The 11,768-nt window shown below is 38.5% G+C and overlaps 1 protein-coding gene across 2 annotated transcripts; it reads right to left on the reverse strand.

The window, feature by feature from the left end:
• Positions 1-1,356: 1,356 nt before the first annotated feature.
• LOC106934330 (tumor necrosis factor receptor superfamily member 6-like) lies at positions 1,357-10,056 on the reverse strand. 2 transcript variants are annotated; one of them, XM_015014156.2, is made up of 10 exons: positions 9,930-10,056; positions 7,866-8,004; positions 7,652-7,780; positions 7,426-7,537; positions 7,226-7,317; positions 6,957-7,058; positions 4,861-4,880; positions 4,567-4,755; positions 3,147-3,183; positions 1,357-2,535 (listed from the first exon to the last, which is right to left on the reverse strand). In XM_015014156.2, exons 1-10 carry the CDS (start codon positions 9,939-9,941, stop codon positions 2,228-2,230), a joined length of 1,140 nt encoding a protein of 379 aa, XP_014869642.2. In that variant the 5' UTR covers positions 9,942-10,056; the 3' UTR covers positions 1,357-2,227. The 2 variants fall into 2 exon arrangements, with proteins under 2 accessions (XP_014869642.2, XP_014869643.2); XM_015014157.2 differs by lacking the exon at positions 4,567-4,755.
• Positions 10,057-11,768: the final 1,712 nt, after the last annotated feature.

Below are 11,768 nucleotides of genomic sequence, written 5' to 3' on the forward strand. Positions count from 1 at the left end.
ACAACATTAGTTTGATGAATGAGAGTCAGAAGGCTGATTTGTTACAGCGGAGGCATCATTTAACAGAAGGATAGTGTGACACCTCTATTAAAGACTAGGAGTGCGCACCGTAGGGCTGCTCTCTGAAATGACGGACACGGCGAGCCCATCAGCATTCATTAAGGTAATGTTAGAAAAAGACACTTGTCTTCAGAGTAAATGAACAGTAAGCGCAGCTCACCGCTCAGCCCGCCGAATAAAGAATAAAGGGCAAAATGAGGCAGCGGGCTGCCGACACTATTGGCGAGTGAAACCGAGTCGGAGCAGCTCGTGAGACCAGATTAATACACGGATGTAGCATTTATGACAGATTAAAGCAGGTTGACGCCAGGTCCTCCCAACAGACAAAAGGGTCGCAATAGCTTCCAGTCATAGCTTGAGAGGTTTTTCTACAGAAAGAGCTCTGCGGGCTCAGCAGGTCCCTACATGTCCACCTGCTGAGTCACTGCCTGCTGCCTCCGGGAGGGTGGACAATCCCGAATTCTGCAATGCACGTGCAGCTGTGGAGGGTATGCTAAAGGTCACATAACGAGGAAGTGCTCTGCATGTGGCCAGTGTCACTTATAATTCTGTTCAGTATTCATGAATTTATCAAAGGACTAGTGGGGTCTGAAACATTTACAACCTAAATAGCCATTTTTTCCTCGCTAGCCAGCAAAGTAAAACTCGATCAGAGCTCTATAACTGTAACATGACTATAGAAAATTGTGTGTAATTTTAAAGAACCACCATTTTATTTTTATCTTTAAGATTTCAAGATGAAAACATGTAAGTAAAGGATGTCTCTTTTTCATGGGGTGAAATATGACAAAAAAAGAACAAATACCCTAATCTAATGACAGGATCTAAAATAATTACTGCACTTAAAATAACACAGTCTTAGTATTTAGTTTCTAGTGTAAATATCTTAGTACACCTAAATGGACAAAACATCATTCAAGTAACTTTTCAGCAAGATGCAAGTGTTTGATATAAGTCAATAATTCCAAAAATATTGATTAAAAAGTACTAGTTCAACTGGTAGATTATTTCACTTATAATGGGAAAAATGTCTTGCAAGTGGAACTATTGCTCTTTTAGATATAAAAAAATTATAAAATGTATATCGACTTAAAACAAGTTGGAATATATTATTCCTGTGATGCTTTGTCTTATTTCAAGTGTACTAAAATATCTGCCAGTAGAACTAATACTTTTCTAAATCACTATTAAGAAGCAGAAGTCACTTTTTTTGGTTTAGATAAATGAACAAGAGTTGGCTTAAAGTGACCTAAACAGGTGTGGTGTGAATGCAGAATGACAAACAAGAGGAAGACGTTTTTGTTTCTTTCATCTTTATATCAGAATGAGCTGAACCACAGATGAACAGTAAATTACCACAACTGAAACATGTATGTAAAAAAAATTCCAACAATGGACTGAATCTGACACATCCGATCAGAACCAGCTGACAAACAGAACATCACAAATGTGGACGAAAAATATGTGCATTTGCTTCAGCAAACTCCAGTCAAATAGAACAAAATCTGAATTGATCTTCTATCATGTTTTGCTATTATTAAGAGCCCCTGAGGATAATAAATTACATCTCAAAAAAGAAATTAAGCCTAACAAAAGCACCGCATGATTGGGAAAACATTAAATACAGGAATGAAAAGGGATGATATAATAAATTAAACCTATTTTCAGTGCATAAATACGTGAGATCACTCACATTTCAATAAATCTTCAGGGATCACTTTGAATCCTCATTCACCATGTAATATAAAAAATGTACAAAAGAAATTAAAAAACGGTAACATTGACCACCCTGAACACAACATTCTATTCGGTCTGGATTCTCAATCAAATGAGCAACATAAATATACAGATATAAAAACAAATACTAGAGAGACAGAACTTCCTATAGATAATTTCTAGGCAGAGTACGGCTCCACCAGACTAGTGGCAGCAATGGTTAGCAACATCTGGTGGTACTGCACTCTGCTGAGCTCCTAACAGCAGCTGTAAACGGAATCAGAGACGACATTCTGAAGATGGAGGACAGGACAGTTCCAAGGCGTCAGATGCAGCTGATGCAAAGTCAAATGTCTTGGAAGACATTTTTAGTATTTACAGCATTTTCACAACAACTCACAGTAACATTGTTCATTGTACTATAAAATGAAAAACACTTAATACTCTTCATTTAATCATCTCCCAGAGAAAAACTCTCAAGTTCATAGTAACCTTTCTTAATGGCATTGTCCATGATTGTCTCTGCTGTTCTTCTTTGGTTAAGGTCCAGTAAAGCTCTCAGCAGGTCGTTTAGACTGGCTTCTTTCCCCTTCTTCTCCACCCAGTAAGCCAACAGATAATGTATCCGGTCTTCATGCGAATGATGATCTTTGCTTCTGATCTTGTTATCTTCTATGCTGAGCTTACGGAAGAACCTGTTGTGGAAGTCCACGTTCAGCTCTTCAAAGAATTCAAAGCACGCCGTGAGAGATTCAACACCTGGAAACAAAGGAGGCGATGCTTCAAACACCTGGCAGTCAAGTGTCCAATGACAGAGCTTTGAAAAAGTATTCATATCAGTTTACCTCTTTTTGTTGTGTGTTAACCACAAATGTCTATTAAAGGGGTACTTATGTGAAAGGCCAACACTGCATTATAAGGCAGAAAGAAAATCCCTGTTTTGCTTTGTTTCCAAATGCTTCTGGTCATAATGCAGCCAAAGTGCCTGATGATGCATTTTTGGCACATTCCAAGGATCATACTAGAAGCACTTTGCTATCATTTAGTTAGTGTCTGAACAACATCCAATTGGTATTTTACAGTATTAAAGCTGTATTTGACAGTGATAATGAACCAGAAAGGTTTTAACAAAAGCTAGTATATTTTCATTTGAAAGATTATTTATTGTATCAGATTAAAGGAAGCTGCATATATGCAATATATTGTTTTCTGAGATTTGTTTTCATCTTCCACTTGAAACAATAATTTGTGTTGTTCTAACTTCAAAATATCCCAATGAGCTATATTGCATTTTTGATTGCAACATATGTGGCAAGTTATAGGAGTGTGAATATATATATGACATAAAAAGAACAAATTTTTTTTTTTACCATTCTTAGGAATGAGGGTGGGGAATGGCACCTCTTCCTAAAACACACAGAAACACAGGTTAATGTACCAAACTGATTTTTTAAAAGCATAGGTGTTTATTTATGTGAGAGACCAGATTTGATATTCTACCATTAATAAGCAAGTGTCCTGTGAGGTCTGCTTGAAAAAAGAACAAGTCAGACTCCGAGGTTAATAACAGAGCGCTGCAGCCCAAGCCAGCTGGAGGCCAGGGTGAAGCTGACAGGAGCTCAGGCTGTGAGCTACAGTAGTGGAATGAGGGGATCTAGATAACTGACCTTAGCTGGAACAGATTTATGAAAAATGCTCACTACAGTAAATGAACAAGCTTGAAACAGCACAGATTAGGGATGCAAAATGTTCTTAATATGACTGAAGGCCATATCGATGAAGAAAAAAACTGCCTAGACTGCAGAGCTCTGTCCACACAGAAACTAGCACAGTGTATTCTTGTAAATGATTCAGACAAAATATGTGTTTCAACAGGATGCAGCATCACAGGAAATGGTGTAGTAGGTATGCCCAGCCAATTGGTGGCGCTCTAACACTGCCACAGAACAACAAAGAAAGGTATGTTTGTTATTGTGAGTGAGGCGCATGTTGGCTAGAGGGAGAGATGAAGCATCAACATCCTCTAAAAAGAAGAAAAGAAAAAAAAAAAAGAGTTCGCATTCCAAAATGTTTTTTTTTTTTTAATCCATCCGCTTCATAAATGATCGTGGCGTGACGCAGTGACTAGAGCGGGTGTCCTGCATACCTTGACGCAGTTGTTCTGCGTTTGTTCTGGGTTCTTTTGCTGCATATCTTTGCCCCCTTCCTGTCAGATTACTGCTGAATAAAGGCCACTAATGACAAAAAATCTTTTAAAAGAAAAAAAGATTGTTTCTGGTCTCCAAGGATGTCGAGTCCATATGGATGCACAGCTTAAACGACAAAAATATTTTGCGGACACTTAGTATGGATTGTCCCAATAGGTTGATTTAGTTAGTTAAACCATTATTTCATCAGGCAAAACATTAAGAATGCTAAATAAGAAAGGAGAAGAAGGGAGAAGAAAAGGGGAGGTCAACAACATTGGCCAACAGAGAGTACGACTTTTTTCCTCCAGTTGCTCCGTGCAGCAAAATTTCGGTTTCTATTGAAAAAGGTCAACCACTATTTATGTTGGATAATTTTGTTTGTGTGTACTTCATTATACGAGGTTTTAAATTCCTAAAATATAAATAATATTTGATGCATATATGTTAGGTAAAAGTGGCTGATTGTAGAAAAAAGCTGCAGGTTTTAGGAAGCAGACAGTTGAGGTTTGTTTTGTAGGAAAGCGGAAGCAGAGCTGAGAAACCCAACATGAGAGTGAGGAGGCTGGGTGAAGAAGAGGTGAAGAGGAGCGGTTAATCTCACCCTCCTGTTGGGGTCTTCCCAGGGGAGCATTTCAGCGGGGTCAGTTAGGTTGTGCTGAGAGCTGCTGGCAGAGCTGGGATTGCTTTCACACAGATTTATTGTCTCCTCTTTTCCTTTTCCTTGAGGTTTATATATGTTTACATATGTGCTTGGATTGGTGCTGTGAGGCTTGCTCACTGAAATATAACCCTGGAGATAATGAAGGGGAAGCATATTCAAATATGCACTTGAAATTTGTCAGTTTCAGGAAATATTGTTTTGTCAATATTTTGAGACCAAATCAAAGCGACTCACCGGTTTGAAACTATTGGAATCTGAGGAGAGAGAACAGATATTAGTGTAAGTAAATGGCCTTGTTGTAATGATGGAATCTGAACAGGAAAATGTTCTGAGAAAAACCAGCAGCCATCTTTCAAACGAGGATCAGCTGATGACCAAAATATGTTTGGTCTGTGGGATTACTGTTCATCTATGTTGCATAAGCAGAAAGTATAAAGTGTGCGAGTTGCCATGGCACCGACATTGTTAGCATGAAAACACCATCACTCATCCATTGTAGTCCAGTATAACCAGCTTAATGTCAGTGAGGCTTGTGATGCAAGGAAACCAAACAGATTCTCAGAGTAACAACACATTTCTACTCTATCAGTTTGTTTACATGAGGGCATGTCTGATTGAAAAGGTAAGTGATTAGTTATCTGTAGCTGCTTGACCTTGATGAGGTTTATTGGCCTCATCAAGTTAAAGACGCAGACGGTTTTTGTCTTTGGTAGCAGGACGGTCATGCTGGGTAACTTGGTGTGACTCATCCAAACTCTCAGATACCACAGATGCTTCCTATAGTGATTAAGGAAGCCTTGAAAGGCTCACACCCAGTGTAGAAGGCATAAACAGAACTGTTTTCACTTGGGGTGTTACATTCCAAGGAAGCAATATGCCTAATAATTTATGAAAAAGGAATTGTCTGTGCTGCTCTGATAATAAAACACACACTGTGGGATTAAAAGACAAACAGGTTCTGTGGCAGGTATGAAGTCAGTGATGACTCAGTCAGGTGTGGCCAGCATATTCACACTTCTTACTAAATGTAAAGGTGAACTGTTCAGACCTCAACCATACTACTATCAATGTTATTAATATAATACTAATATTATTAGCCAGAGTCCTCTTCACTCATCTGGGCAGCAGTGGGATAATAAACATGGCGTCTTTGAGCCAGGTTGTATCCAAACATTACACTCGTCACTTATTGTTTTGAATTAAATGACAAGTGCAACATTTGGGCACTCATCCATTGCATAACACTGAGACAAGGCAGTGCCAGGATGCTGCTGATGGCAGACATTTTCTAGAGAAGGAATGCCCCAGTAGACTCGGGAGATTGTGTGATACATAGAATATACTCATTTTATGTAGCCAACTATATCAAATGTACTTCATCCTATTTAAGTCCCATTTCATTGTGTAAATAATGTAGGCATAAATGAGGCCTATTGTTGTTCAGTTCCAGTTCAAACATAGTGGTTGGGACCCATAGTCCTATATATGCAACAGGGGTACTGTCATGAAAAATATGATTGCCATAGTTAAAATTGCATTTTACTATGAGGTGTCATTTGTAAGGTTACACTGTAAAAAATGAATAGTAATATTTTGGTTTATTTAGCCTGCCTTGGAGGAAAAAGGGATTCATTTTTCAAAGTCATATTTTTACCATGTTGTTCACACATTTATAAAGGTCAGACTTCCAAAATAGATATTTAACTCACAAACTAAATATTTAATTTCAAAGTATACATTTATTTTCCAAGTTAAACATTTAATTACCAAACAAAATATTTAGCTGGGACCTAACTTTCTCTGACCTTGCTTACTAAATATTTAGGTTGCTAGTTAAATATTTAGCTAATATACAGATTAGCTTGGCAATAAGCACAAATGGATTGTCAAAACATAAGCTAGGTTTAGCTGACCTCTATGTATAATGATACAAATATGACTGAAAAATGAAAACCCATTTTTTTCTGTAAGGTGAAGTAAATAAAAATATTGCAAATATTTTTACAGAGTAACTTTACAAATGACTCTCCATACTTCACACATGTATATTTGCTCCACATGTATAGTTGCTGAAGAACTTTAGTGGATGGCAGCGTGACAGGAGTGGAGGGACTCATGGAGAAACCTGGTTCTGCTCCACAGAAAGGTCAGACTGCTGTAGTCATTAACCTGGAGCTATGATAAACCAGCTATACAAGCTGCTTAGTGGTCAACAACTGACTTACAGTCTATGGCAAAATAGAACAGTTGTTTTACTATTATTATTTATGTATGTGAATATTATCGCTTCCAAGGTTTGAATACATAAAAGACTAATTTAATAAACCTACCTGCTGTTTTCCATTTCTTTTTCCAGAAGATGAAGATAAGTATGACGAAACCAAGAAAAAGTACCACAAAAACCAGAGTCAGTACTGCAATCAGAGTAGTATCTGGTAGGAGAAACACAACATTAGCAACATTTTTGTGAGGAGAAATGAAACATCTTGGTGTGAATCAATCTCCCTACAGTGTCAGACTATTAATAGGCGAGAAACCAGGTGGAGCGGCTCTGTGTTTGCTACGCTGATCTGTGGGAAGGTTTTGAACAGAAAACTACCTGCTTCTGGGCTGGAGTTGCTCTGCCGTTTCTTGCACTCAGTGTTACTGGTAGATGTGCAGTTCTTCACCACCTCCTCATCACTGTTACATCTAGTTTAGAGGCAGAAAAACAGGTTAGTGAATGGCAAAGACCCTAGCAACAGCATCACTGAGCGTTTCGAGTAAAAGCTGGATGAATAAGATCACTTGTCTTCTCACCTGGAACACTTCTTGCATATTTCACATGCTTCGTCTGGATGGCAGTACTTCCCCGGCTTGCACTGACACAACGTATCCTGGGTGTGAGAGCACCCCCTGACTATTTCCTGATCTGAGAACAGCATTAAACAGGCCTTGTTAAGTCAGAGCTGATGCTCAGAGCGCGGCATTGATTTTCCTCTACAGGCCTTTTAATCAATAGCACCAAACTGTCAGGAAGAATTACCTGGAGGGCACTGGGTGCACTTGATGCATTGTTTCAGTCCGTTGGCGTGCTCCGTGAACGTTCCATAGCCACACTCCTCACACGTTCCCTTCTTGCCCGTTTCAGTGCAGGGTGTTTGAACATACAGACCTGAGAGCCATAAGTAACGTCCATATTAATTTCTACTATGGTGAAGCGTTTAGCTCTGCTCAAGTGTTCAGCCTCTGTTACTTACCGGCTTCACATTTTATGCAGCAGATGCCGTTGTGCAGGTATTCTATGTCTTCTTTGCATGAAACAGACCGGCCCGACTTCACACCACGCTGTGGGTAAGCTACCACCAACTGGAGAACAGCTAAGGAAGCCCACACAACCTTGGAAAACACAACATGTTCAAAAGGTTTATTCTTGTTTCAAATTTTAAGCCATGTTACAGTCACACTGACTCATCTTTGGACACACGGAATAAGCCAAATAAGGCTCTAGAAAATCCCACAAGTTGAACCTTGTCCCCTGATTAACCAGGCTCAGCCCAGAATCCTTCCCCCGCCACACCCGTCTTCCTGCCACTGTTTACTTTGAGATCAGACAATTCCAAGGAGAAAAGGGGGAGTGTGGGGACTTCAAGTTCATCCTCTTTGATATGCCTCAGACGAAAATATGCAACCCTGGTCACACATACACACATGTACACGCCAGAGATGAATTCAAAACTATACCATAATCTTTAGAGAAACGCACAGGACATTCTAGAGTTTAAATATGGAGAACATTAAACTGGTTATCTGCCACTTTCCCTACAGTCACACTGCTGATAATATATATATATATATATATATATATATATATATATATATATATATATATATATATATATATATATATATATATATATATAAAGTTATTAAAGGACAGATGTAGGCTGAATGAAACCGTTTTCTGAACAGGGAAAAAAGGCCTTTTGAAATGAGTTGTATAGATATGGAAATTATAGTTGAGGTAAATATAAATTTACCTCAACTAAATTTATATTAGTGGCCTTATTCCACTGACTGTGGAACAACTTTAACTGAATCAGCTGATTCAACCAGCTAGCCTTTCTGCATAGTCATATTATTCTAAAACCACTGGCCATGATTCGATTTGATGGGGTGAGGAGGGAAAAAGACTTTAAAAGGCTTAAAATTAACAGAACTGAGTAATGTAAATATCCGTCTACTTATCAAATTAATTCTGTCCAAATAATGGTTTTCAGAGACACTGCTTGCCTGAAATCATTCATGTGGAAATTAGAGAGTTTTGCCATTTATTTAAGCAAAAAAAAAAAAAAAAAAACAGGTTAATGAAAGACAACCTGCAGTAAGTCAGTTTATAAAGTTGTATCCTTCACATAGACACTCCCTGATGCAGCTCGATGATGCAATACTAGCTCACACCAGGCAACTGGCCAGCCACAGCCCAGTAGGTGAGGGAGAGAGCTTCCTTCAGCTACGCCAACACAACACATCACAGCCAACCTCGCTAAGAAACACTTAGTTGCCATGGCGTCGCAACTCTCAACCAGGTTTGACCAAATAAAGCAAAGTCGTGCCTCTGTACACGCCCTGAACGTCATAACGTCAGGTACTAAATCCCTGGAAGAAAAGTGCGCACGCACTCCTACCTGTAAAAAAGCACGTGCTGAGGAGCTCCGACTTCAGTCAGAAGGAAAGAACACAGAGCTGAGCTGTAAACCCAGATGTGTTAAACTACGATTTAATTAGACAGCAACAAACAGGAAAACTGTTTGAGCTTTTTCATGTCTTCACATGAATAATGAGCTTTTCACCTATAAAGTCAATACCAAATTTAATGTTTCCCTTCCACCCGAAAACAACATCAGAAAATGAAATAAAATAAAATAGTCACTGTGCAGCTCCCTGTTTTCTCTGAGCGGAGAAGGTATGAATGAGGAGCCTACTTGTTGAATTTCACACCTGCGTAAAGACGGAGAGGACAAGCCCTGGCATATACACGCGAGAGGGCTCCGTTAAAACTTTATTACCCATAAGAAGACATTTCTAATAAACCCACTCTGAATACGGACTAGTTTCACGTCGGCACTGTGACTTAAAAGCGTTGTTAATAAGCTTTAACACAACCGTCACTGTTTAAATCCATGACGGCCCTAATTAAAAACGCTAAAGTGTTGAAAAACCAACTTTAATGACCGGCGACAGAAAGAAACTAAATATCTACCTCAAACCAAAGGCAGCGAGAGTTTAGGGTTGTGTCACTAAAATGGAAAATACAAACTTACCTTAGTGCTCATGTTTTTTTTCAAAGTCGTAACAACTCACTTAAAGATACTTCTAGACACTTCCAACTTCTAACGCCGTCTACTGCTACGGCTCTGCCTCAGGTGATAGTTGTCGTGGATGACGTCATTGTAGGGCGGGCCTAGCAGCCCAGAAACATTCCACCCGGCTTGGTTTCCACACACCGTAACCAGGATGTTTTCATCAAAGAAGTGACAGACAGCCACAAACCTACAATTTATGTTGAAGTGAAACTTATTGCCAGCTTTGTTTTTCTAAAGTTTATTTTTTTTTTTTTTTTTTTTTTGGGGGGGGGGGGGATTGTAATTATTTATTTGTTAAAAAGAAAAAAAAAAAATTCAGTCTTTAAAAAGACAAATTTGCACTCATCCTATATATTTTGTCTGTTTGATTATGCATTAAATGAGATGTTCTGATTAGTCAAAGAGTACTTCATTGTAATTTTTACCAAATACTTTTTTATTCCTAGAGGATACTCTGGACAGGTCACCAGACAGTTTCTGGACTGACCAGTGTTCTATTTTGGGTGAAATGTCCAAAGCTTCAAACTGCTATCAGATACATTTGCACTCAGGTGGCAATCAATGAGAAAGTGTCACGTCACTGTGATATATTGCCACAAAGGCTCATTTACAGAGTAAGACCATTTTCAATCAATATGCTCCACTGCTCCATACAGACATGGAAGATCTCAATGTATTATGCAGGAGGGAAGATGCATATCAATAGTCATCTGGGCATGAGATCCTCTCAGGTGATTCGACAGACAGGGAATGTGTTCTGGGGTCACCTGGGTCCACTTTGCAGATGCTTCTGGGTGTAGCAGATGTTGTGTATACTAGATTTTAAGATATCAATAAAATCGTTCAACCATGATGGTGCTGGCATCCTGGATGGTATCTGGTGGAAGGTTTTTATGAAGCTGCCATTTTCCAGACCTTTTAAGAACCTTTATCTGGAATGATCTGGGATTGCCTTAGTAAGACAACCAATTCCTGAACATATTTATTCAAAAAGATGGTGAACACGTTCTACTCCTAGCCCTACCTTACATATTTTCTCAATAGACTGAAAATCACTAACCTTTTTCTGTGCTTGAAAGTTGAATCTGAGTCTTTGTTCATAACACGTGACATTTTTTGTTGTGCCTCAGAAAATTAGAAAGTTGACTTTTTAGTAGGAGCTCTTGCAGCTCATGGAAGGAAAATGTACACTGCAAAAACTCACAATCTTACCAAGTATTGTTAATCCAGTTTCTAGTTCAAACGTCTTACTACAATTGAAGACAAAAGTATCTTACCAGTAAGTTTTCAGTAAGAAATGGGATCTTGTGTCAAGTCAATAATTCCTTGCAACTGATTAAAAACTTACAAGTTCTAATATAGTTATAATTTATGACATGGCATTTTTCCAATGTTATAAGTGAAATTATCTCAGTGGATCTAGTTCTTTAGTGCAAACATTCTTGACATTTTAGTTTTTACAGAAGCTACTCAACACTATTGCCATGACGATATAATACGACATCATCAGCAAATAAAATAAATGCTAGCAACATAGATACATTAAATACATTTATGTAGCGTAAAAAAACAGTTTAGGGCCCAGCAATGACCCCTGACCCCACAGGTCACCCTCAGTAAATCAGAAATCACATTATTTATTTGAACATATTGCTGTCTTTGATCCAGGTAGTTTTTATCCAGGAATACACTGCTCCTCTCCCATCACAGTTTATTCAACAGCAATTCATGATCCAGTCATATTTAAAAGATTACTGAGATTACTATTCCATTAAGCAAACACCATGCAATGATGAA

Source organism: Poecilia mexicana, unplaced genomic scaffold (genome assembly GCF_051168715.1).
Source record: "Poecilia mexicana isolate PSO_F unplaced genomic scaffold, ASM5116871v1 scaffold_9, whole genome shotgun sequence".
NCBI classification, from domain to species: domain Eukaryota; kingdom Metazoa; phylum Chordata; class Actinopteri; order Cyprinodontiformes; family Poeciliidae; genus Poecilia; species Poecilia mexicana.